The sequence below is a fragment of the Symphalangus syndactylus genome, chromosome 11 (assembly GCF_028878055.3).
Source record: "Symphalangus syndactylus isolate Jambi chromosome 11, NHGRI_mSymSyn1-v2.1_pri, whole genome shotgun sequence".
Lineage (NCBI taxonomy): Eukaryota > Metazoa > Chordata > Mammalia > Primates > Hylobatidae > Symphalangus > Symphalangus syndactylus.
This window is the reverse complement of record NC_072433.2, coordinates 133305144-133331463: the sequence shown is the minus strand read 5'-3', so window position 1 is coordinate 133331463 and position 26320 is coordinate 133305144. Positions and strand designations below refer to the sequence as shown.

The following is a 26320-nucleotide window of genomic DNA, read 5'->3' as shown; positions in this document are numbered from 1 at the left end:
CTCCACAATACCGTGACTGGAGCAGGTTTTCGCTCCTTTTTCTTGTTAGCATAACTGTTGGAGCTGTAGAGGGTTTGGAGTGGGGCGTGGGTTTCTGGGCCACAGATGTGTGAGGCTCCGCACTTAGCTAGCAGTGGCAACTCCTTATCACTGGTGCCCACAGCTTCATCTGTGCCCTGAAGATGTTGCGGTGACTGGTCAGATTAATGGTGATGCTTTCATGGGGTGCTGTAAGACATGTCCGCGAGATATTTCGCCCATGCAACAGGAGGCAGTGTTCCAGTCTGTTGGAAACAAGAAAGGGAGGCTCAGGCATTGCGAAGGAACTTGCCAGAGTTCACACAGCATTTCAGCACCGGGTGGCCTGGTTTCAGAGTTTCAGAGGGAGGGGTGGCCCTTCCTGTCAGTCCTGGGGGTCTCCTGGAGTCAGGACCCTTGGGAAACCCAAATCCACCAGGACGCTTGCGTCAGGAGAACCTGACCACATGAGATGCTGCCTTTTTCTGGTTCCCCTGCTTACCCTGGGACTTGGGGTTTTGGCAAGTTTCAGAGCTTGCCAAATCTGCATCTTCCTGGCCTGTTTAAAATGAGTGTGTCAGCCCCATTCTGGGCAGCAGCTGACACCTCCACCCCCGTGCCAGCCAGGACTGTGTGGCTGGGTGTAACTCAGCCCCGGTTAAAAATGGAAAAAAAGTACAAAGACATGTGTTCAAGGGCTGGTGACAGAATTTGGAAATGTGACACCAGCCTGTTAGTAATTTGTTTCCACACACTGAGCAGACAGGTGGGGCCAGGGCCTTGGGATCGGCTCTCTGCTTGCCCAGGGACATCTGTATGACCGGCCGAAAGGCGGGGCCTTGTGCTCTGCAGAGACTGGACATCAATATCAAGCCATTATAAGCAGACCATCCCGACGAGGCGTGATGGCTCACGCCTGTAATCCCAACACTTTGGGAGGCCAAGGTGGGCGGATCACCTGAGGTCAGGAGTTCGAGACCAGCCCGGCTAACATGGTGAACCCTCGTCTCTACTAAAAATACAAAAAATTAGCCGGGCGTGGTGGCAGGTGTCGGTAATCCCAGCTACTGAGGCAGGAGGCAGGAGGCTTAGGCAGGAGAATCACTTGATCCCCGGAGGCAGAGGCTGCAGCTATTCTGGAGGTAGAGGTGGGTGAGAGAATGGCTTGAACTCAGGAGGCGGAGGTTGCAGTGAGCCAAGATCGCACCATTGCACTCCAGCCTGGGCTACAAGAGCGAGACTTCGTCTCAAAAAAAAAAAAAAAAAAAATGGAAACGCTGCCTTTGCTTCCCTGCCCCAGAACTGCTTCGTCTTCCTTGGGGTTTCTGGACCACTTTGACCTCTCTCCATGGCCAGAAATGGCAGGGAGGCGGGCAGATCTGGAGCTGGCATGGGCAGGCTCGGCATTCCAGCCCATTCTGGGGTGAGATTGGCCTTGGGTGAGGACAGGGGTCACTGAGTCAGACACATTCATTTTCTGGAGCCCAGGGGCGGTGACGTTTCCATCAGGAAAGCACCCACCTGTACTGCGGGGGGCTCCCTGGGTCGGCAGCGCCCGACTCCCTGGGACCTTGTTCTGTGCAGATGTGTTGTCTCCCTCTCCTCCGACCTGCCTGATCAGAAGCTCTGGGTTTCCATCCCCCTCCCCCACCACTGCTTTTACAAGTCCCCCCAGGGGATGACACGGGAGATGGTAGGGGAGATGGTAGGGGCTGTCTATCCGTGGAGAAGGTGGAGGCTTGTACTCAGAGCAGGGGATGTTTAGACTTGAAGGGGCCAGGGAGGAAGGTACTGGTTCTACTAAGCCCCATGTTCATTGGGCAGCCACTAAGTTGGGGACCCTGTGTGTACTGAGTGGATTCCGACAAAGAAGCTGTCTCAGGAGCCCCAGCCAGCTGCAGAGGGGGGCCCAAGCTCCAAGGCTGGTTTGCCAGGTGTTGGCTCGGCTAGGGGCCGCAGGCTGCGCTGGGCGGGACTGGGCTGGGCTGGTACCTGTGCCCGGTGTCGGGCCAGCTGTAGTTGCAGTGGTCAGCTGCCGCTCTCCAGCCCAGTGCAAACTGCTGTACGAGGTGCACCCTGGGGTACCAGGCTGCCTGGGCTTCCTGGAACTGGTGAAGCTGCCGGCCACTTCGTCTGTGCTGTCTCCAGCAGGCAATTCTGGGTAAACGATCTTCATTTGCCTATAAAGCAGCACAGCTCACGGGCCTTGGACCATCTCTGCCCCAGCCCCAGCATTGGCCCTTTGGACAGACTCTGAAACCATTTGCAGAATGCACCCTGTCTTTACAAGTGACTCCTGGAGGCAGTCCCCGGGGGCCTGGCAGGAGCACCTCTGTTTCTGTTGGGTCTGAAAATGACAGAAGGGACTGCCAGACGCGTGCCTGCGCCAGATGCCTGCCTGGGGCACTCACAGTGGCTGTGTTTGGGCTTGCAGGGGCCCCAGAGGATCCTGTCCGTTGGGTACTCCCACTTACAGACAGGCCGAGGTGCTGAACCCTGCAGGACTCACTGCTGTGTCCGGCTCGGGGGCAGGTGAGGACCGGTGGCACAGAGAGGATTTTCACTGTGGCTGGTCCTGAACCTTATCCACGGATGCTCCTGTACCTGGTGCATGTTTATTACCTGAAAGAATCAGGCATTAGTCTGTGTGGGGTGGGTTCATGGGGCCTGCAGGGTCCCCACCCAGCCGGGGCCCACAGATCTCACAAGTCCCACCTGCTCTCCTATTGAACACACCTGTTACTGGCCCTTCCCCCACCCCTCTCCTCCAACACTGGACCCTGGGGGATCGTCCCTGTGCCTGTAGCGGGATTTTATCAGGAGCTGGATAGAGTAGGGGCCAGGAGACCAAGATGCCAGCATCGGGGGAGATGAGCAGGGCCGGCTGCCGCAGAGGGGAGTGCTCACGGGCATCAGGCAGGGGAGACACCTCAGAGAATCATCCCCCCGACGGGAGAGGGGTAAGGCCAGGGGCCAGGAGAGGGCAGCCTCCTGGTTTACAAGTTGTGGGGGTGCTGTGCGTGCGTGTGCATGTGTGTGAGTGAGCAGAGTTGGGGGGTCAGCCAGCGGTATGCATCTGTCCCGTCTGTGGGCCCTTCCTGTTCAGGCGCCTTCTTGCACGGTCTGTGAGGTCAGTATCACTGCCGGCCCCACCCCAGAGATGGGGAGGCACAGGGGGTGGGGGTGTCCGCCACCTCCTGCTGGGTGGTGGCAACCTCCCCAGGATGCCCCAGCTCTGAGCAGGGCAGGTGGCGAGAGCAGTGGGAGCCCTTGCTGCCCACCCCAGGGTCCTGAGGAGAAGTGGGCTGGCCGCGTCCCCAGTCCCTCAGGGGGAGCCTGAGGGCATCTGAAGTGGCTTTTGAGTCAGGACCAGGACCACAGCTTGGGCCTCACTGTGACAGGTGTCCTGGCTGAGGCCCTGGCCCTGGCTCTGGGTGTGGCCGGGGCTGTCCCTCCTTCACCGGGCTGTGGGCCTTGCTGCCAATGCCCACCCGAAGATGAGGATGTTTCTGTGGCTGATGGCCGTGGGGGGTGGTGGAGACACATGTGAAGGGAGGAGGAGGGCAGGGGTTCCTCCAATGCACTACCCCTAAGGGACCCCAGCTCCTCTGGAGCCCCTGCCAGCCAGCCAGCCAGGTGGGAGGCAGTCAGGTGAGGACGGGGAAGACAGCACCCCAGACTGGGAGGGGCCCCCAGCTCAGCCTGCCTGGCTATCTGCCAATCAAGCCAAGCCACGTCACAGGGCTTGATCTCCCCTGACGGGTTTTATCTCCCGGCCCAGTTGTCCCCGTGTCCCCGCAGGCTGGCGCGGCCACACTTATCTGGGGGTGGCTGACCCTGTGTGCTCAGCCCCCTCACTCTGACTCGGGGCACAGCCCTGTCGATCTCTCTGCTGTGGGGGCAGCCAGCAGCCCCTCCATGGCGTAGACGCTGAGGCTGGGGAGAGGGCAGGTGCCAGCAGGGACTGAGGTTCAAACCCCACACTTATCCCGTGACTGCCTCGCCTCCTTAAGGTCAAAAGGTACTGAACCCAGATGAATTCATGTATTTGTTTGAGATTTTATTTCATCTTAAAACTTAAAAAAAGGACACTGTGGAGAATAATAAAACCTTTGTTTACTCATCACCCAAAGTCAGTGAACATTAAAATTTATGTTCTTGTTATAAAAGGAATAAATATAAGGTCCCCTTTGTTCTATGACCATTTTGCTCCCCACCTGACTTCAAGACCCGGCCCCCGCCTGTCTGCCCTGTGGTTATTTTTAATGTCAGGAGATGATCTGGTGAACCCTCCCACTGGCACCCGTCAGCCCCTCAGGACTGTTTTTGGTTGGGGAGCAGCTGGGTTGGATCTGGGCAGGCAGGGTCAGGCTGGCGGGGGGAGGGGGTGGGGGTGGGGGGAAGGGGTCCTGGCCTCTGTCCCACCCACAGTGACAGCCCTGGTGGCGTCATTGCCCAGCGTCACGTCAGTGTGGCAGGACAGCCCATGGTTGGGCACTTCTGGGCAAATCGCTGCCTTTCCTGGACCCTCCAACCCCCTAGCAGACATGACAGCCTCGGGGGCAGTGCTCAGTGTCTCCACAGCGCCTGTCTGGTTTCTGGAGTTCAGTGGTGGCAGCGTGCCACGTCTCCCTTTTGGGGAAAGGCAGCCTCGTGTGCGGCTTGGCCACACCCACTCCCCCCGCCTCCCTCCAGGCATGAATGAGCGAGTGATGCAATCAGCCGGCCTCTTGCGAATCCGGAAAGCTCTCCGGAAAGCCCTGGCTTGCCCGGTCCCCGAGTCTCAGTTTCTTTTATGGTCATGCCCCCCCCAACCGTAAGGAAATGGGACTGGCAAGTCAGGACCTGCCCCTTGCCCTGTGCAGCGGAGAAGGAGATGCCTAGACCCACTGACCCGACCCTGCTGAGCCCTGAGGGTAGGACTGGAGGGCTCTGGACTGGTAACATCTTCATGTCCCTGGGAGCCCTGGGAAGAGGTGAAGAATCACCTCTTCAGTTTGGGCGAGGAGTGGAAGGGAATTTCAAGTATTTTATTTTAGGAATAGCAGCGAAAACACTAACTTTCAGACATTTTTCAACCAGACTTTCCTGGTGTGTAGTAGCCGTCTCCGCTCTGGCATTCATAGAATTGTAGCGGGATGGTTAGTTTCTGAGAGATAGGCAGGCGGGTGGCCCGTCCCGCACCTCAGGACGTTTCCGGTGTCATCAGTTGATTCGCATGGATGTCTTTCCTCAGGGTCTTTGCTCACGTTGTAAAATTCCATAGGATTTGTTCAGCTGGGGAAAAGCCACTCGAGTCCTCAAGGCCTTGGCTGGCCAGACCTTTCTGAGCATTACTCCCATGGGGAAAGACAGACGAGGAGCCTCCGGCCTTTCGGATGCTCTCACCTTCCTGCAGTCTGAGCGGTGCGGTGCCGGGAGGGCTGTGAGAGCCGAGCTGTGTGGGTGCCCTGTGCTGGGCCTTTGCCCACTTCTGGGGTGTAGACGTTCCCAGTGGCAGATTTCAAGCTCCTGACAGTGACGAATAACCTCGTGGGCAGAGGAGTGAAGGGTAGTGCATCAGGCAGTGAGGGGTGTCGTGGAGTCACTGCCTCGGGGTTAATATGATTTTACTTCAAGTTGTGGGGGTGGCTGTTTCCCCACCAGCTCACAGATCCCTGAATAGTGGCTCAGTGTGCCTACATATTGCAACAGAACCCCCCAACACACACACACACACACACACACACACACAGACACACACACACTCTGGCTCAGAGTTGGGTGCTTTACAGGGCCCAGGAGGACTTGCTGGTGTCTGGAGACCTGTCTGAGCGTGCCTGACCCCACATCTCAGCGCCTCCTGAGGCGGGGGTTCTGGCCATCTGTGTGGGGTCACTCAGGCTTCTGAAGCACACGGTGCTATTTTGGGTTTCATCGTATGCCCCCAAAGCAGCAGGGCAGCAGGGTCGGCTCTGCTCATCACAGGCCCCTGTGGCCCCTCGCAGGCTGCCGTCCCCAGGTGACTGGCCAGGTAGTTCCAGGAAAGCAGGACACCCACTTCTGTTGGAATCCACAGAAGATACTCTTTGAGGAAAGGGCCCCACCCTCATGGAGTCTGGCAGCTGGGCTGTGCGTGGGTCTCACGGTCAGGTTAGGGTGCTGAGTAGGTGTAAAAAGGTGTAATGGGCGCCTTCCCAGTGGCAGGGTTACCTTGCTCACCTGGGTCTCTGGAGGCAGCGACCCCACTCGAAGCCCTGACTACAGGTGGGAGTCCGTGGCCTGGTGTGGTGGGGGGTGAGGAAAGGTCCCTTGCAGATCTTAAGGGGCACGTGGGATCCAGCCCTTAGACCTAAAAGAACTGCGAAGTTTCTCAAAACAGGTCCCAGAAAGTCAGAACCTGCCCTAAGGGCTGGCACGGGACTGGAGCCGTTTAAGGAGCTTGTTTTTCTGGTGGACCCAGCCCTGGCCCTGGGGTGGGGGTGGGGTCGTCACCTCCCAGCCTCCCCCGGAGCTGGCGTCTGCCCCTGGAACTCGCCCCTGGAACTCACCGCTGCCTTCTGCCTCCACAGTGCTGCTCACGGCCGTGAACTGCTACAGCGTGAAGGCCGCCACCCGGGTCCAGGATGCCTTTGCCGCCGCCAAGCTTCTGGCCCTGGCCCTGATCATCCTGCTGGGCTTCGTCCAGATCGGGAAGGGTGAGTACGTCCCCCAGGCCCCACCGGCAGCCCCTCGAGGCTTTGCCTGTGTGTCCTTCACAGGGCATGAGGTCCCCGTCCCCGGGTGCCTCCCAGTCCGCAGCTCTGCAGTGCTGTACAACGTGGAGATTTGCCTCTGGGAATTCACCCAGCAAGTGAAATCCCACCCAGAAGGGGACACAGGAGTGCTCCCATGGGACAGCGTGGCCACCACTGGGAGGGGCTCTGGCAGTTTGTCTCGTTTTTTACGCTGCGATGTCTGTGTGTCTTCAGAGCCCAGCTGATGCGTTGTAACCTCACCTGGGGGGGATGTGGAACGTTCCAGGCCTGGCAGGGGCCATGCCTGCCATGCAGACCTCCCCCTTGACGTCTCACCCTGGGTCTGTCAGAGTCCCACGTGCTGTCACCCCTCACCCTCCCCTGACGGGGCCATCCTGGTCATGCTGTGATTCCTTCATCATTCCATGGGCAGGTGTGGGATTGTCTGTGTCTCTGTCTGCTTTTTAAAGATGAGATAAGCATGGAAAACAAAGCAAACCTGGTAACCCCATCACTCAGCCGCGTCCACTGTTAGCACTGGGGAGCAGGTGAGAGCACTCTGGCGCACAGGTTTTAAGGCTGGCTGGCCCAGGCCTTGGTCTTGTGCTGTGTGATCTTGGGGAAATCCCTGATTCTGAGCGTTTTTCGCCGCTGCATTTTCTCTTGGGGCTGCTGGAAGGAATAAAGAGAGTGAGTGTGAAACAGCCCCCGTCCCCTGCACCTGCGTTCTCTGTCGACGTGGACTGACACAGTTGGTATTTTGCTGGGTGCCTCTGGACCCTTTAACACACACCCCATAGATCTGTGTTCTGTGTCTGCCTGCAGAGCCTCCGCCCTTTCCACACTGCCATTCCGCGGTGAGGTCGGGCTGGGGTTTCGTAAGCAGTTCCCATTTGTGTGGTCACCGACCCTGGGACACACTGTCCTGGGCACTGGATCCCGCCCGTGGTTGGGTGCAGTTGAATTGGGGGGCCCTGTCGCTTGAGTCCAACATGGATGCCTCTGTCTGCAGTTCCTTCTGAGTTTGTCTCCATCCATGTTGGAGCAAGCCTAGGAGCAGAGCACTTAGAAGCTGGCCTCATTCTCTTCTCTCCCAGTCACTGATGGCTGCAGAGAGGCTGCCTGGTACCACAAGGCTGTGCGGGAGGCAGGTAGGACCCCAGGGCTGCAGAGGACAGGGCAAGGACCTTGCTCCTAGAGGCAGGGAGGCCCCCACCCAGCAAGCTGCGAGCTGCCCCACCCCCATGCACGGCTAGGCCAAAACATGCAGACATGCGGGCGCTGCCTCCTCCTGTGTGGGGCCCTGCCTCAGGGCTGGGAGGCTGTCCTGTGTGCACCCTGCCACTGGTGGGCTGTGAACTGAATGGTGCCCAGCAGCACCCAGCACCCAACACGCAGCTTTAGCTGAGCCTCCGCCTTGCTCCCGGCGCCCCCTGCTGGCTGTACGTGGTACTTCGCCTTAGGGACAAAGGCTGGCTGCAGCTGGGGAGGGGTCTCCGCACCAAGCAGGTAACCTGGGCCTGCAGCGGGATGCAGTGCCGGGCTATACTGACCTCACCACAGGGAGACAAGCTCCAGGTGCTGGGGCCAGACTGTCTTTATCAAATTTATCGATCTGTACAAACCCTGCAGCAGGCGTTAGTTACCTGCCTCATCATTGAGGGGAAGTCCCACTTGATTTCCAGGTGGCTCTGGAAGGTGGCCCAGGTCAATCCTTCAGGAGCTCGAGCCCATCCCCCATGCATGTGTCTGACCAGGGATTCTCAGAGTCGCTCGGGTACCAGAGCCACCCAAGAGCTGGCAGGACAGGGCTGGCAGGAAGTCCCAATTCTGAACCTTCCTAGGACCTCAGGTTCCAGCACCTTACTCAAGACAAGACGAGCTCATTCTATGGCTCCCAGGCACTCAGAAGTTGCCCAGGGAGGTGGTTGGGCCTGAGTAACGTTTTACGGGTAGGAGACAAATCCATTCTGTGGCTCCCAGAAGTGAGCACGGAAGGGGTGCTTTGCTCGTGAAGGCCTTTGCTCGGCTGCGCTCATCAGCTAGCCAGGAAAGATTTAGGAGGGGAACGTGATTTTTGTAAAAACAAGTTTCGGTAGGGAGAGCAAAGAGCTTTTGTTCAACTTGAATACATAATAGGTTTATAATTCCGTTAGCTGTTGAAAGCGTCCTCCCACCGTGCTCCCCCCAGCAATTCCCTTCTGAGCTTTGGGGTACATGCAGCGTCTGCAGAATTCCTGTCTCCTGTTTGGCTTCAAGAGATTTATTTTGTTACCAGATGAATGCCTTGGTTTTAGAAGATACATTGTGTTGACCACTTTCTCCCAAAGCACTTGTGGAACTTTATACCCCCAAAGGACGCGAAGCCCTTGAGCAGCTGCCCCTCCCCTCGCTGGCACCTGGCAGCAGAGCCCCCAGATACTTCAAGGCAGAGACTCCGGCGTCAGTTTCACAATGATTGGCCAGTGGCCCTTTCTGGGTCCGGAGAATGCAGTGAAAATCTGGCAGAGCAGGCCCGGCCCACGCACCTGTTCCTGCCCGTCCCGCACCCTGGGTGCCCTGCTCCGTCGGAGCTGGAAAGGCTCCTCTTTGCTGCCTTTGGCCCCCAGGTGAGCTCTGTGCTATGGAAAGGCACTGGCCCTAGGGTCCCATAGGCCCTTGGCTGACCGTACAGCCTCTTGCCTGTTTCCTCCTCATCAGGGAAGTTCGTAATCACCCCTTCCCAGTTGGCCGTCTGCAGAACCGTCTTCTGTCCCGTGTGCCGCATCTATGCCAGGTCCCCACGAGAACATGGCCCTGCATCCAGAGCTCATGCGGGGACATGAGAGCCATAGGCACATGAATGGGAGAGTCGCAGTGGGGCATACGCAGGGCCCTGGTGCAGACCAGGAAAGCCCTTCTGAGGGGTTGGGCCTCCCTGAGATGTGGGCTGGGAGGGGCAGCTGGGTAAGTGATAGGGGCGACTCTGCAGGGGCCTGAGTGGTTAGGAGCCCTCACCTCCTCCACGTCTTGGGGGAGCCATGGCTGCCCCTAGGCTGGGGCATGGGGACACGCAGGCTTAGGTGTCACACGAGGTTCTGCAGCTAGTCCCAGCCTTTTCGAAAGGGAGACAGTACTCAAGTTAGGTTTCAGATCTGACTCACCGTCCCATGTGTCCTTGCTCAGGCTGTTCCCTAGGGAGAGGGTGGCTGGGCCTTCGCCTGCAGGGAGGAGGGTGGGAGCGAGTGCACAGGCTCCGCCGTCCGAGCCCAGAGCCCAGCAGCAGCAGCACGTCCCTCCTGGAGGACACAATGGGGCACTTTGTGCTTTGCTCAGGCTGCAGCCGTCAGCGGCAGAACAAACTAATCTCTCCTTGAACAGTTACAGATTGGATAGTTGGGCAGATTAAAAAAAGGTTCCATAAAAACTTTCTTTTCCTTCTCCTCCCACATTGTACTATTGGAGGTCATTATTCCCCTGGAGCAAGATTTGACCTTTCACTCTGTCTGCAAAAAGGAAAGAAAGCCGCGGCCAGCCAGGGCAGCCTGCCTCTTGCTGTCCTTCGCCCCAGGAGGAGAAAATGGTTCCCCTGCTCAGGGCTCAGACCCCCACCGAATGGCTTTGCTGAGCTGCTGGGCCCTGGGTCCCGGTGGCCGAGACCCCTGGATGTGACCTGCACCTATGAGTAGGGCACTTCCGGGTGGTCTCGTGTCCCAGGTGGTAAATATGTGGGTGCCACTGGGCCGTGGAGCAGGGGCCTGCATCTGTGGGACACGTGACAGTTTTGAAATGATGGTTCTCCTTTGGTTCTTCAGCTAGTAGGGCCCCTCAGACTCAGAGAAGTAGGGTGCTCTGCCCCAGGTCCCACAGCCGTGAGCAGTGGGCAGGTCCCTCCCCATCCCCACTGTGACCCTGGGCGCAGTGTGCAGGGTCATGGGCTGCCAGGGGGAGGCCCACACCTCTGTTCCCAGGGTGCGTTTGGGTGGACAGCACTGGGCCCGTCTGCTCTTGGGAGGTTCATGTGGGGTATCATGTGTTATGGGAAAGGCTGACGGGACAGTTCCTGAGTAACACGACCATCCTGAGAGGGTGCGGGTCTGGAGGACATCCCTTCTCAGACTGGTCTCTGAGCTTCTCTGAGCTTCGCTGAGCTTCCCTGAAGGCAGCCCCCCGAGCCCCTCCCCATCTCCCTCCTGAGGAGCTTCCTGGAGGAAGAGGTGCCACCTCCATCATCTGGCCCTCAGCCGGCTGGCGGTGTGTGGCCCTGTCTTGGTCCCCCCTTCCTGTGGGTGGGGGCGTCCGGCCCCCAGGGATGTTTCTGATGAAGGCCCCCTCAGTGGTCACAGCACGTGCCCAGCCGCTGGGCTGTTCTGGTGGGAAAATGTTTCACCCACACCTTGGCTGTCTGTGGCTCTGGGGAGTGGAGGGGTCACCTTGTCGGGGGTGGATTGAGGGACCTCCCTGGGCTGTGGCTTAGAGCTGTTCCTTCTTCTGGGCCTGGCTTCACCTGAGTGTGTGCGTGGACCCCTAGGTGGGATTCCAGGCACCCCCAGCAGAGCTCAGCCCAGCCTGCTCTCCGAACCCCAGATCAGGACTGTGGCTTCCAGGGTGCCCTCCCGGAGAGAGTGCAGGGGCAGGTGCTAGCTGTGCAGCTGCCTCGGGATTCTAGTTTTGCAGCCCCCCCGGCCAGGGTGAGTCTGAGCCTCAGTGTCTTCCCCTGGGAAACGGGCTGTCCTGCCTTGCAGGGAGGAGGCCAGGCCCATCGCATCCCCGGCACGGGAGCCACTGCCATTCAGGGTCCAACAGCTCCTTTTCCTCACATCCTGACTCCACTTTCTCCGGGGGTGACAGCAAGAGCGGAGCTGGCCTGGGTGGGTGGGTCTCAGCCTCAGAGGGTCTGGTGCTGGGGCCCTGCTACCCGGATGCCAGGGGGAGAGTCGGTGAGAGGCCCCGCCAGGCCAGGGACCCTGACGCCCTGGGCCAGGTGCTTGGCCTCCTGGCTCCTAGACACCCCGTCACTGTGTTTCCTTGTGGGAGAGTGAGCTCTCTGGGGCCTCCTCTTGTGTGGACAAGAATCCTGTCAGATCAGGCCCCACCCTGAGGACTCCACTTACCCTTAGTCTGTCGAGGCCCCGTGTCCACGTACAGCCACATCGGGGTTAGGGCTTCCACGTCTGGGTTTTGGGGGACAGGATGGAGCTTCAGGCCCCGCTCTCCTGGCAGGAAATAGGGCAAGCCCCGGGGCCTCAAAGTGTACCCCAGCTGGGTCCGGGCTGTTAACCGAGGGAGGAGTTGGCCACAGCTGGGCCAAAGCTCACTTTCCAGAGAAGCTTCCAGGCTGGACTGCCTGTGGGGGACTCTCTGGGAGGCGTCTCGGACAGGCTCAGGGTCACGCAGGGACAGACAGGACATTGCGCCCAGAAGCTCCCAGATTGGTGCCAGGCTCGAGTGCGGCTCCGCTCCAGACAACCTGGGCCTGGAGCCAGGGCCGCGGGGTTGGCTGCCCCAAGGGTGGGTACTTTGCGACTCAGGGCACCTCTTTTGGGCCTCGAAGGCCTCGCAGTTGATAAAGGACACTTGACCTGCCGCTTGCTCTGGGAGCTCTGAGTGTGTCCCGGGCCTGCCATGCTTCTGTGCCGTCGGCCTCGGGAGGATGACAGGCTGAGGAAGCTGGGTCTCTGCCGGTGCTGTGTGCTTTGCTGGGACAGAATCAAAGGACGGGAACATGGCTTGTTTTCCCGTGGCCTTCACCTCCCGGTGCCCTTCGTCAGACGCATGGACAGAGGCCAGAACGGCCGCAGGAAAAGGTGAGTGTGGGAGGCGTCGCAGCCACAGCCCTGTGCTGGGGATAGTTCTCAGGGTCTTTGCCAGTCTGTGGAGCTGGAAAAAGCTTTTACTTCTGGTGTGAGGTTGGCAGCTCTAAGCAAAGGGCCCACTCCTTCATGAGTTTCCAAGACGGGCAGACACTGTTGGTGGTCCAAAAGTGCCATCTGGTCGCTGCCAGAATCCCCAAACCCGAATTCCTGCCCTATCACTGTTCCCAGACATTAGATGGCCAGAGCGAAACAGGCATCTGAAAAGTGGCGCCGTGGCCTGGGGTGGGCATGGACTCTGGCCTGGGCTCTGGACCGAACCCATGTGGCGGTCACTGCACGTCCTCCCTGAGCCCACAGGGCAGCTAGCTCCAGGGTGCTGACCACACGGGACTCACAGCCCCCTCTTAGATGAGGAGCTATTGGCTGTGCACTTGGCTGGTGACTGAGAAGTGGGGTGTGAGCTGCAGCTGTCCCGCCCCTGACCATGTCTGACGCACTGAGAAGCCAGGGAGGTCTCCCCTGGGTGGCACGGTTGGCCCCTCATGTGTAGTGACGGATGCCTACAGACTGGCTTTAGCAACAGACATGCAGACGGTCCCGGTCCTGGCAGCCAGAGGTCCAGACCCGAGGTGCCACCTTCCCCTTCCAGCTGCCCCTGGCTCCAGGCATCCTGGGCTGGCTCCGGCTCGGTCTCCCCTGGGTCTGTCTCCTCTGTGTCGCTGAGGACGCTTGTCGTTGGCCTGAGTGCCTGCTCTAATCCGGGATGATCTCATCTCAAAGTCCTTTGCTAATTGCACCTGCGGAGACCACATTTGCAGCTAGGAGACATCCCGCAGCTCCACTGGACATACATTTTGGGGACACCGTTCAGCACACTCCACCTAGAGCCCCAAGGGGCCAGAGTGGTTGGAAGGCAGAAGGCCCCAGCACAGCGGAAAGTCCGCGCTTGTGGAGTGACTCTCTTGTCCCTGAGGTGTTTCCAGGGCTGGGGCAGGGCCCCGTCAGCCCTGAGGCTCCGGGATGCCCTCCCTCTCCACATTCCCATGTTCCCCAGGCTGGGCAGGCTCTTCTCTCCAGGGACACCGCGTTCATGGGGAGACGTTGTCCTCTGAGTCAGGTGCCAGAGGGTTGGAGGGTTGGCCATGTCACGGAGGAGGGGGAAGATCCCGTTCCCACTGGTGTTTGGCCACTGGGGGTGTCCCCGGGCCGTGTCAGCAGGATGGCTTTAGCCACAGGCAGTGTCTCCCCTCCAGCCTCGGGGTGGATGGTTCCCATGGCCGCATCTGCCTGACTCAAGGATCAAGGCCACTTTTCCCTGAAATCATCTCCCCAGGGCCTTTGGAGCGCTGGCTCCCACCGCAATTACCCCGCTCTCCAGGGGATCCTGCTGACGGGACTGCTGTGCCGGGGTCGCCGCGGCGTTTGCAGTTAGCCTTCCCCCCACCCAGGGTTTGGCTGTGCATTTGCTTTCCCGGCATCCCCAGCAGCCCCTGGAAGATGCCTCTTAGGAACAAGGAAGGGGCTGGAGGCCCCACTCAGGCTCTGCGCTGAGTCTGTTCTCACGTCTCTGTGGGCTCTGGCAAATGTCACTGTCTGTCCACGGTGGTTCTCTTCCTCCCTTCCCTGTCACGCTGTCCCCTCCTTATGGGTGGAGGCTGACTGGATAGCAGACTGCCAGGTGTGGAGGCTGGGTGGCTGCTGGATGAGTGGGCCGCTCAGCCATTCCTTCCAGTCCTGCCCAGTGCTTGGGGCTTCATGTCAAAGCCAGGACCAAGCCCGAGTATAGGGTCCGTGGGAGAGGAAGCTGAGAGGAGCTGGTCCTGTCCTCCTGGCAGGGGCGGAGGCTCGTGGCTGGTGCCTTGTCATGGTCTTCTCGCACAGGGTCTCAGCCTGGCGCCTCTGCCACCTTGTGCCCTCTGTTGTGTGGGGGTGTCCTGTGCATTGCAGGACATCCAGCAGCATCCCCGGACCCCTACTCCGTGCCAGTAGCGCCCCGCCCCGCCATCGTGACAGCCCAGGTCTCCCGGCGTGCAGAATGCCCCCTGGTCATGCTGAGAGGTGCAGGGGTGCTGTCCCCAGGGTTTGAACACTGTCTAACTGCCACCTCTGGTGTGTCTCTCGCCTGTGTAGCGTGGTCACTGGATGAGTGTGGCGACCTCCCTGTGTCCAGCTGCCTGGGCTGCTCAGGTCCCTCCTGCAGCCCTCCAGGCCACCCTACAGCAGAGTTGCTGTCAGAGCCAGACCGCTGGAGGCAGGCAGAGCCCCGGGGTGTCATCCCCAAGTCAAGCTGTGCCAGCCCCAGGGACATCTCTGGGGGATCCAGGCTGAGTTGCCTGGATCTGGCTGAGTTGTGGGCTAATAGACCTGGCACTTGCTTTGTGGCACCCGTGGAAAGAGGGGTGGCCTGTGTTTGGTCAGGTGCCCAGCAAAGCCACTTCTGTCCTGAGCCACCATCCAGCAGAATTCAGGGCTGGCAAACCCCACAGCCCCACGGGGTCTGCTGCGAGGCACACTTGTGCCCCTGGTCCTTGGGCAGTGCACTGCCAGATCCCCGCCTGCACCCCACGCCCTGTCCCTGGTCAGTAGTGGGGCACACCCTGTGTCCATGGTAGGGAGGCAGCTTAGAGGGACTTGGGGTGGTTTGACTGGGTCCCCGAAAACCTGAGCCCCTGCCTTCCTGCCATCCGCCATGAGGGTTGAGGAGTGGGTCTCCCGGCCGCACCCAAGGCTGTGAGGCTGGGGGATGTCGTTCCTCTGTGCACATCCACCGTCCTCCAGGACCTTAGACACCTGACAAAGAGAGGCCTGGACAAGCTATAGCCAAGAGGTCCCCGCAGGGCATCCCTGGCCACACTGTCCTAAGAATGGAAGCCACATGGGCGGCTTGAGAGGGGTCCTGCTGGGCCTCCGTAGCTGCAGCCTGTTGTCCAGGCTGGAGTGTAATGGCATGATCTCGGCTTACTGCAACCTCCGCCTCCCCGGCTCAAGCCATCCTCCCACCTCAGCCTCCCAGAAAGCTGAGACTACAGGCATGCCACCACCACACCCGTCTAATTTTTGTATTTTTTGTAGAAACGAGGTTTGGCCATGTTGTCCAGGCTGGTCTCTGACTTGAGCTCAAGCGATCCACCTGCCCCAGCCTCCCAAAGTGCTAGGACTACAGGCATGAGCTGCCACACCCGGCCCAGGGATGATTCTTAAGTCTGTGCTTGGGGCAGCTGGTATTTATTTTCTTGGAAGTTTCAGAGGCTGTAGAATGGAACCGTGCACCTCACAGAGCGCCACTGTGTGGCAGGTATTCCGTCCCCAGCGCTGTAGTCCTGGAGATGACTGTGACCACAGAGTGAAGTGAGACCCTGATTAAAACATTAAAGTTATCCAAGCCTGGCCTGGTGCGGTGGCTCATGCCTGTAATCCTAGCACTTTGGGAGGCTGAGGCGGGTGGATCACCTGAGGTCGGGTGTTCAAGACCAGCCTGGCCAACATGGTGAAACCCCCATCTCTACTAAAAATACAAAAATTAGCCAGGCGTGGTGGAACTCTGTCTCAAAAAAAAAAAAAGTTACCCAGGACTTAGAGCTGCCAATGTCTGCCTCCTGCCTGAAGACCTCATACCATGTGAAGCCTCGGTATATTGTCCTTAGCAAAAGCAGCCGCCCTCTGTGTAGGGTCAGCCACCTTTCCTGTCGTGAGGTTGGAGGTCGGCTATGAGGATTGATGTGTCTGGTGGGGACCGTGGACTGAGGCCTCCTGTCCATCAGCTCAGGCTGAGTCCCGGGGTGGTCACAGTGAATGGGGCACATGTTTCTGGCCTCCAGGGCTCACCTTCACCCCCTCCCACCGTGAGTGCCAGATGGGGGAGGCAGGACCTTGATTCTCAAGCAGCCTGGCAGGTCTGCGTTTCTCCACTTGTAAGACAGATGTTCCCCCCAGCAGAAGTAAGTGGGCAGGACACAGTAAGCCTCTGCAGATGTGAAGGGTCTGCACATTCCAGAACATTCCATCAGAGAGCAGATGGGAGGGAGGCCAGAGGGGCTGTGGGCGTCTTGGCCGAGGTGCTGTGCAAAGTGACCTGTCCTGAGCTGGTCTGAGCTGCCCCCGCTCCAGGCCTGCAGGGTCAAGCCCCTCCTGCTGACCACCCGGTGACCAGGAGCCGGAACACATCACACACAGGCAGTGGGCCCTGGAGCTCCTTCTTCTCAGGAGATCAAGTCCTTGGCAGGGCAGGGTGGCGGGCAGCCCTCAGGGAACCCACTGGCACCCCCAGTGTAGGCTGAAGATCAAAGGTCCCGGCACACCTGGCATCTGGGACAGACAGAGCTGGGGGCAGAGCCGCAGGCATCCAGCACGCCACGGGGAAGCAGGTGCAAAACAGGAACTGGATCCACCCAGCGGGAAGGGACCCCACCGTGGGCTCTGCCGTAGGAAATCCAGTGCCACCTTTGAAGTGCACACTTTGGCGTAATTGCCAAGGTCTATGGGAACCTCCCTTCACGGGTCCCCTTTGAAATTTGCTCACCTCATCACTCTGCGGTGTTCCCTGGACCACCAAGGTGGTTCCCCTTCTTGGGCCCCCATGGTGACCTGTGGTCCAAGGCCACATGGTGGGACACAGCAGCCCCAGGGCCCGTCCCTGCCTGGCCCTGTGAGACGGGCTGGTGATTTTCCAGCAGGAAGGACACCGTCACACACGGTTCTCAAATGAACTAACAGTCCACAGCCTGACCAAGATTTCCACTCGTGCCTCCAGCTGCATATGTGCCTGGCAGGTGGGCGGGAGGGGACCTGGCTCCTTTGTTCCGGTGGTGTCTTTGGTCTTGTTTCCAGCTTCTTCCTGAAGCACAGCGGTCTGTGAGACTGGTGTCTGGGCAATGTATTCCAGGCTTAAACACATCAAGCCCATTTCACAGAGGAGGTTAACAGCCACAGAAAGGGCCAGTGCTGTCCTAGCAGCCAGGTGACCTTCCGGAGACACCCCTTCCCACAAAAGACATGTCCTCCTGGGGAACCCATGAATGCTGTTGGCCTTATTTGGAAAAAGGGTCTTCGCAGACATGACTGAGGTTCAATTTTTGAAATGAGGTCCTTCTGGGATAGGGTGGAGCAGTCACGAAGTCCAGTGACGTGTGTCCTCAGAGGGCAAAGGAGAGAGCTCTGCACACAACACAGGCCTCGTTCTCGGCCCCAGCAGCCCTGCCCCTGCCCCTGCCCCTGCCCCTGCCCTGGCTGTAGCTGGCCACGTGCTCAGCATGGTTCAGGACAAACCTATGTTCTTGCCCAGGCCTGTCCTGCCAGCCCTGGAAGGAGGGTGGTCTGTTCCGACCTCCTCGCACCCCAAGAAGCAGGGCCCTAGTGGCTCTGGGCTTTCCTTGTTGCCGTAGCCAGGATGAAAACCGAGGTTCCCTGGCTTTGTACTGCCTTGACACTCATGTCATGAGGTCTCGGGAACATTCTGGAAGGCAACTGGGGCTGGTTGACCCCTCCCTCCTGGCCTCCTGTAGATAAGCGTCTGAGGAGCCCTCCTGGGCAGTGGTCAGAGCTGCCTGTCGCCTCTCAGATGGGCACAGGGCCTCCAGCGGGGCCACATCCCTCTGGTTGTGGTTGGAACCCTGCACCCTCCATGTGGCTCAGCAGGTACATACCATGTGTCACAGTGAAAAGCCTTCACCCCAGCATTTTTGTTTGCTATGTGTTTTCCTCCAGGAACATTCTAGAACTGGTAGCATGACCTCTGTTGAGCGCTGTCTAACCCAGCATTCCTTTCTTTGGCCCCCGCCAGGTGACGTGTCCAATCTAGATCCCAAGTTCTCATTTGAAGGCACCAAACTGGATGTGGGGAACATCGTGCTGGCATTATACAGCGGCCTCTTTGCCTATGGAGGATGGTAGGTTCTGGAGTATCTGGGTCCCTTGGTCTGGGGATATACAGTCCCTGACGTGTCCAGGAATCCCAAATCTCCCAGCAATCAAGGGGCAGTTAAAGGGAGTGGACAGCATAGAGCAGCAGGTGACCCTCGAGTCACCCACATCCCGACAAAGCGTGGGGAGGCCGCCTGCTGCAGCCCTACTCTGGCTCCAGCTCCACGTCTCGGTCTTGGCGAAGGTGGCAGGTGGGGGCAGCTGAGCCCTGCGGCCCCTCTTCCAGGTCCCCAGCCTGACTCCTGTGCTCAGGCGGGCCTCACAGGGACCTGAGAATCACCCCGGTAGGGCAAGCAGGCAGGGAATGTGCGGGAGGGCCTGGAAGGGGTCGCAGGGACCCCCCGGAACAGACAAGAGGCTGAGTTCCCACTCCAGGTCCGCTTTCCAGCCCAGTGAGCAGACCGCGGGGGGCGGGCTCACCAGCTACCCTGGGATGCTCTCTCCCCGGTGATTGACTTTCCCTGATAAGGATCATATAATTTGAACACTATTCTCTAAATTTTAGGAATTACCTGAATTTCGTCACAGAGGAAATGATCAACCCCTACAGGTACGTGCAAGAATGGATGGAGCCGTCTTTTCTCATGATTTTAATGTGAAGCAGGAAGCAGCCACATTCCACTCGAAGCCTGTTGGTCGGCTCAGGCCAGCTCACAGTAGAGCTGTGGTTGGGGCCTCTGGGGCCAGCAGGATGTGGGGTGGTTGGCTTCTGGCCGTGTGTCCTTGAGCACGGTTTCTCCAGAGAACGGGTGGCAAGTGAGGCCCCCACTCAGGGCGGGACGGTACAGAGGAACTGCTTGGGCTCTGGGCTCTGGTCCCCGGCTGTGCAGCTCGTAGGCAGAGCCTTAGGATTCAGACCAGGCAGCCTGACTTAGCTCTCCTGAGCCCTTGAGGTCACCCAGAAGAATCCCCATTTCTCAGGTGGGGAAGCTGAAGCCGTGGCCAAGGCACCAGCCAGGCCTGTGCAGTGTCCCGCCCTAGGCACAGCCGCCTGCCGCCAGCCTGTGCTCTCTTGCTGCTTCCCACCTTCTCCGTGAAGCCCGGCACAGAGGCTGGAGCTACTGCTTGGGAGGAGCCCACCTGGCTCCCGGGCACAGGGTTTGGCCTTCAGCCCGGGCTGCGTTGGGTGACATGTCTTCCCTGTTCTTTCCAGAAACCTGCCCCTGGCCATCATCATCTCCCTGCCCATCGTGACGCTGGTGTACGTGCTGACCAACCTGGCCTACTTCACCACCCTGTCCACCGAGCAGATGCTGTCGTCCGAGGCCGTGGCCGTGGTGAGCCGCTACCCGCCCGCTCTCACCAGGGGCCTGAGAGGCTGTGGCCAGCCCGTCCCCTCCAGACCGGAGTGGTGCCCCGTGTCTCTAAGCCTCCCCTATCCGGAGGGGTGGAGTGGTGGTCTCCCCTCACAACAACCGCAGAGGAAGTGTCTGGGAATCGTCCTCGACCTCGGCTGCTGGGGGACTCTCAGGGGAGAAGGGTTTAAAATCTGATGCCAAGCGACACCCAGAGCCAAGCTGTAAGCCAGAATGCCTAGGGAGTCAAGGGCAGCAGTCATTTTAAATCCGAATACAGAAAGACTGGAGTCTGCCACAGACTGGGGTTGGTTAGAAGGCACGGCTGCTGCTGGCTTGGCAGGCGGGAGGCCAGGCCCGGGCGGTGTCACCCAGCAGCTCAGCCAGGCTGGCCTCGCAGCTCCCGAGGCCCCTCCCACTGCCCTCCCAGGGCCGGGGGAAGAGAGAGTGGGTGCTCTGGCCAGCTTCCTACTGAACAAGCTCTGACTCCCAGCCCACTGCCGGCAGGGCACCGTGCTGGGCCTGTGGAGGACCCCAGATGGGGAAGGCAACGTCCCCACCTGGAGGCCGTAGCTTGCTCCAGGGAGTCCCAGAGGAGGGGGCAAATCAGGACCAGCGAGGGCTCCCACACAAGCAGGCTGGGCAGGGGTCGCTGGAAAGCCCTGTCCTGGGAAGTCCCCCCAGAGGCCAGAATCCAGCCCGAGAGGTCCTCTGCAGAGGGCTCTTGTGAGCACAGAGGGCAGGGGCCGGCCCGGTGGGGCCCAGCTCACTGGCTGTGTCTGCCTAGGACTTCGGGAACTATCACCTGGGCGTCATGTCCTGGATCATCCCCGTCTTCGTGGGCCTGTCCTGCTTCGGCTCCGTCAATGGGTCCCTGTTCACGTCCTCCAGGTGAGCACAGCCCAACCCACCACAGGTGAGGGAGACCCAGGCCTCGTGGCCAGGTTCAACATGTTCCCGTGTCTGTAAAAGGTTTGTCTGTGTGATACTGGGGATGCATAATTGCTCACATAGGCCAGGCATGGTGGCTCGTCCCTGTAATCCCAGCACTTCAGGAGGCCGAGGTGAGCAGATCGCTTGAGCTCAGGAGCTCGAGACCAGCCTGAGCAACGTGGCAAAACCCCATTTCTACAAAAATGTACAAAAATTAGCCAGGCGTGGCGGCACATGCCCGTAGTCCCAGCTACTTGGGGGGCTGAGATGGAAGGATTGCCCGAGACCAGAAGGTTGAGACTGCAGTGAGCTGAGATGGTGCCACTGCACTCCCGCCTGGGTGACAAAGTGAGGCCATCTCAAAAAAAAGGCAGCAGCAGACTCAAATAATACAGAAATAAAGGAAGCATGAACTTTGGCCCTGGCCTCCCCACTCCTGCCTGGAGGTGACACAGCTGTGGTGTCCTAGATGCCCCATGGCTACCACTTGACCCCCCTGGGCTGGAGTGAGCAGTGGCTCCCAAGTTGCTCTCCTTGCCGGGTTGGTTGGGGGCACTGAGAGGCCCACAGCCAGCAGCTGGAGGGGCCCGCTTCCCACTCTGGCCAGAGAGGCCCAGACAAGCCAGGCACAGGCCCTGTGCACTCCCCAGCCTGCGTGTCCCCTGTCCGTGTGCTGAGTTGTGGGGTGGTGGCTGACTCTGCCACTCTTGTCTGTCCACAGGCTCTTCTTCGTGGGGTCCCGGGAAGGCCACCTGCCCTCCATCCTCTCCATGATCCACCCACAGCTCCTCACCCCCGTGCCGTCCCTCGTGTTCACGGTAAGCCTGCTGCACGGCCCCGTGCCCTACATCCCTGGGGGTTGTCCGGGGGCTCCCCAGAGGGAGGCTGCCACAGCTTGCAGCTCTGTCTGGGGTGTGGACTGGGTGGCAGCTCCAATGTGGCCTCCTGCCGAGCTCCGCTGAATGCCAGAGAGTGCTGGAGGGGCTTTAGATTTTATTCCAAAAACAATATATGGTGGCTGCCACAAACAAATCAGACCATCGGAAATGCAGGAGGCAGAAGCTGCACCCAGGGTGCTGCTCTGCTGGCCGCCTGGCTCACTGCACCTCCACCTCCACGGGTGCCCACTCTGTTCGTTTCTCAGCGGGGTGCATCACATGCAGTTTCCTTCGGCTTCTCCTGCATCTTTCCATGCCAGCCCATGTGACTGCCTTTGTTCCCTCTGGCTGTGTCACACATCACTCCAAAATGTAGTGGTCTAAAAGGAAAAGCACTTATTATCCCACAGTTTCCATGAGTCAGGAATTCAGGGAGCTGGTGCCTGGAGCTGTGTTCTCATCCAAGGGTGTGACAGGGCTGGAGAGGCCACTCCCACAGTGGCTTCCTCCAGGGCTGTGGGCTGCAGGCCCCGCCCCTCAGCACACTGGCCCCCACACGGCTGCTTCCCCCAAAGCCAGTGAGATACAGCAGAGGAAGCTGGGGTCTGGCAGCTGTGGGCTGGCCTCAGAGCTCCTGGCCCTTGCTTACTACTCCTTCCCTGAGTTAGAAGCGAGTCAGGAAGGGCAGCAAGTCCTGAACTCTTTGGCGGCTGCACGGTCCTCAGGAGCACAGCTGTGCCAGGGGTTACAGAAACTGTTTGCTTGGTGACCACTGGGTTAGGTCAGGTTGTGGCCCTCGCACACAGAGCCGCAGTCCAGCGGAGCCCAGCTGCGTATGTACACTGTGCTCTCCACCTGTCCTTAACCCAAACGTGGTTTCCATTTCCTCCTCTCCCCCTTCCTTCCCTCCTCCTCCCTCCTCCCCACTTCCCTCCTTCCCTCCTCCCCACTTCCCTCCTTCCCTCCTCCCTCCTTCCCCGTTCCCTCCTCCTCTCCTCCCCCCTTCCCTCCTTCCCTCCTCCCCCTTCCCTCCTCCTCTCCCCCCTCCTTCCCTCCTCCTCTCCCCCTTCCCTCCTTCCCTCCTCCCCCCTTCCCTCCTCCTCTCCTCCCTCCTTCCCTCCTCCTTCCCTCCTCCTTCCCTCCTCCTCCCCCCTTCTCTCCTTCCCCCTCTTCCCTCCTCCTCTCCTCCCTCCTTCTCTCCTTCCCTCCTTTCCTCCTTCAAGACCTTGCATGTTGCTCAGATGAGGTTTCTCCTTTAAAACAAAATTCCCTGGTGCTCAGCTGGGCCCAGCCAGGCTGGACAGTCCCCGGTGGCCACCACGGCCCTCTACAGCCCTGGTCGTGGGCCCCAGGGCTCAGCCAGCCGCCTCTCTCTTCCAGTGTGTGATGACGCTGCTCTACGCCTTCTCCAAGGACATCTTCTCTGTCATCAACTTCTTCAGCTTCTTCAACTGGCTGTGCGTGGCCCTGGCCATCATCGGTATGATCTGGCTGCGCTACAGAAAGCCCGAGCTTGAGCGGCCCATCAAGGTGAGCCCAGGACCTTCCGCTCACCCAGGCACCCTTCCCAGAGGCAGGACCCTGAGTCGGGAGCCAGCATCCCAGCTCAGCACGGGGGGACCTGCCCCCGCGTGCATGCACCTGGGCCGGGCCACGTCCACATCAAGCCCGTGTGTCCCCTCGGCGAACCAGGGCTCATGCCGCAGGGGGTCCCGGTGGGAGGGGTGTGAGGCCGTGCGTGCCCATGCTTTTACAGCAGACACGGGAGCCAACTAATTCCGGTGATGACTTGACCACCGGCTACGAGGGTGCCAAGTGTGACTGCAGGAGCTGGGGTTCCTCAAAGGACAGCAGATGGCACAGAGCTTGTGCTCCCTTGAATGGAGGGAAGCAGATAAGGACGTTGCAGTCGTAGGTGGGCGGTGGTGAGCTCCGGCAGGGGTGGGGCAGAGCCGGGCCTGGCACAGCATTCATTGGGCCGTCGGGGCTGTGCTGGCAGGTGCAATGCAGGGTACCTGGCCTGAGGAGCGCCTGGGCCCAGCTGGACTCTCCTGGACTCTCCCCATCCCCAGCGGCTCATTCAGAGGGGCAGCTGTTATCAGTGGGCTGCGTTCTCCAAAAACGGGGTGGTCCAGCAGAGGCCATGCTTTTGTTTGGGGTCCAGCAAGCCCTGCCGCCCTGGCCCTGACACAGAACAAGAGGCCAGAGCCCCTGGTGGCTGCTGGCCAGCAGCTTTTGTCACTCAGCTGGCATATGGCTGTCACAGTAGCCCAGCTTCCCTGCCCAGACCATCTCTCCCTCTGTGTTCCTGAAGCCTGGGGGCCCTGGGGATGCCTGTGAACGCTGTTGAACAGGGGCTTTAGGCCAGGCGCGGTGGCTCACACCTGTAATCCCAGCACTTTGGGAGGCCGAGGCGGGCGGATCACAAGGTCAGGAGATAGAGACCATCCTGGCTAACACGGTGAAACCACATCTCTACTAAAAATACAAAAAAATTATCTGGGCGTGGTGGCGCGCGCCTGTAGTCGCAGCTACTCGGGAGGCGGAGGCAGGAGAATGGCATGAACCTGGGAGGCCGAGATCGCGCCAGTGCACTCCAGCCTGACGACAGAGCGAGACTCCGTCTCAAACAAACAAACAAAAAACCAGGGGCTTTAAAATATGGTCAGCACAAGAACCCAGATGCGGCCCCAAGAGAAGGCTGCAGAGGGCGAGGAAGAGCCGCCATACATGGGCGCCAGCTTCTGCCTGCTGTGCCAGCCTAGGGCAGTGTCTAGGGCACAGGGCAGTCACCAGGCACAGCAGGGGCTCAGCCCCCATGGGGACCTGGGCATGGGGTAGGCTCTACCAACTGTTGTGAGCCTGGGCACAGGTTGGTGTCTATTCCCTGGGGACAGGGCAGCCATGCAGCCTGCACTGATGGGCTGGGACCCGTGGTCAGCCCTGCGTCTCCCAGGGTGCCCTGTCCAGGTATGGATTCAGGACAGCTGAGTCAATCCCCAGGACATGCCGAGCCGCGGTTCGCGGGCTGGGCCTGCAGGCTCCTCGGAGCCCTGCCTGGCTTCTGTGCCGGGTGGAGCTCATCTGCTGAAGGTGACAGTTTAGGCTGCAGCTTCAGGGATGGGCTTTTGCTCAGCGCTGTCCACAGCGGCCTCTCCAAGAGGGTGGTCTCCTGGCTTATTAGTGGGTGGCCACTGTCTCCTGGAAGCATCAGGCCTCTGTGCGTCCTGGCGGCTCAGGGTTTCCAGGCCTGTGATGTGGGAATGGAGCCGTGACCTTCCCTGCCCGTGGGAGGCCTTGGGAGATGAAGCTGGCTCCTTCCATCCCTCATGATAAGCCGCCTGAGCCCCTGGCAACGTGCCCAGGACCGTATGCAGAGTCGAGGGCGGGACAGCCCGGTGTGTGAGGCAGATGGGGTGCAGATCACATCCTGGTGACCTGGAAGTCAGCAGCTGTGGGTATGGAGGGCCCAGGAGGGCTGAGGAACCTCCGGGTGTGGGGGAGGGAGGCTGGACAGGAGGGAGCTTACCCAGGCCCTGTCCTCTGCCCCAGGTGAACCTGGCCCTGCCCGTGTTCTTCATCCTGGCCTGCCTCTTCCTGATCGCCGTCTCCTTCTGGAAGACACCCGTGGAGTGTGGCATCGGCTTCACCATCATCCTCAGCGGGCTGCCCATCTACTTCCTCGGGGTCTGGTGGAAAAACAAGCCCAAGTGGCTCCTCCAGGGCATCTGTGAGTATCTTGCTGGCCCACGGCCCATGCTACCCTCCGCCCTGGGCAGCAGAGGGAGTTGAGAGGCGTCGGCCATCTCCAGCCACACGGGGCCAAGCGTGTTGGGTGGCAGGAGGGTTCAGGTCACTGCAGTGTCTGCCAGTGACACACAGCCCACATGGTTCAGGGATAAGACACTCAGCGCAGCACCAGCTAATCTCTCAGGACGAGGGATTCCAGAAAACCCGGCTACTGCTGCCAAGTAACAAAATCCTGCTGGCTGCCACCAGCGGACACAGCAGACTTACCCAGAAGGGCAGAAAGAGGCAGAGGCAGGTGGATCACTTGAGGTCAGGAGTTCAAGACCAGCCTGGCCAACATGGTGAAACTCTGTCTCTACTAAAAATACACAGATTAGCTGGGCATGGTGGCACACGCCTGTAATCCCAGCTACTCAGGAGGCTGAGGCAGGAGAATCACTTGAACCCGGGAGACAGAGGTTGCAGTGAGCAGAGATCGCACCATTGCACTCCAGCCTGGGCGACAGGGCGAGACTCTGTCTCAAAAAAAAAAAAAAAAACAGAAAGGCAGAAGGAGAAACCCACCGCCCAGCCGTCTGTGCAGCGGTGGCCCCAGGGGTGCTTTGCCACCAAGCTGAGGACCCCGTCCTCAGCGCCTGCAAATGTGGCCAGGCTTGTAGAAAAAGGCCAGGGTGCTTGCGGGCCTAGATGCTGACCCCCATGTCACTGGGTGGCTTTGAGAATTCCCGGGATGGCAGCAACACAGGCAGCGAGACCCCCCACCCCAAACCCACACTCTGATCACCGCCAGGGTCATGATAGAACATTTGCCTCAAGCTTTGCAGTGGGATCTGCATTAACTGTCATTCAGGACACCAAGAGCTTAAAGCAAACCCCCGTCTCTATCCTGAAAGCAGTCCCCCTCCCCAGAGCGATGTCTTTGGAGACAGTCCCAGGCGCGACAGGTCTTCCGAGGACCCTTAGCAGATTGGCCCCTCCGGCCCTGCCTGCAGGACAGCCTGGCTGCTGTGAACAGC

At 59.7% G+C, this 26320-nt stretch overlaps 1 protein-coding gene across 2 annotated transcripts in view; it reads left to right on the top strand.

Moving 5' to 3' along the window:
- SLC7A5 (solute carrier family 7 member 5) overlaps positions 1 to 26320 on the top strand; it is a 41134-nt gene that overhangs the window by 11331 nt on the left and 3483 nt on the right. Inside the window, exons 2-9 of one of the 2 annotated variants that reach the window (XM_055232716.2) lie at positions 6570 to 6695; positions 18309 to 18414; positions 18954 to 18998; positions 19602 to 19725; positions 20531 to 20634; positions 21398 to 21494; positions 22935 to 23084; positions 25107 to 25284. In XM_055232716.2, the coding sequence (XP_055088691.1) occupies positions 6570 to 6695; positions 18309 to 18414; positions 18954 to 18998; positions 19602 to 19725; positions 20531 to 20634; positions 21398 to 21494; positions 22935 to 23084; positions 25107 to 25284 (930 nt within the window). The other variant, XM_063613037.1, reaches the window with a different exon arrangement.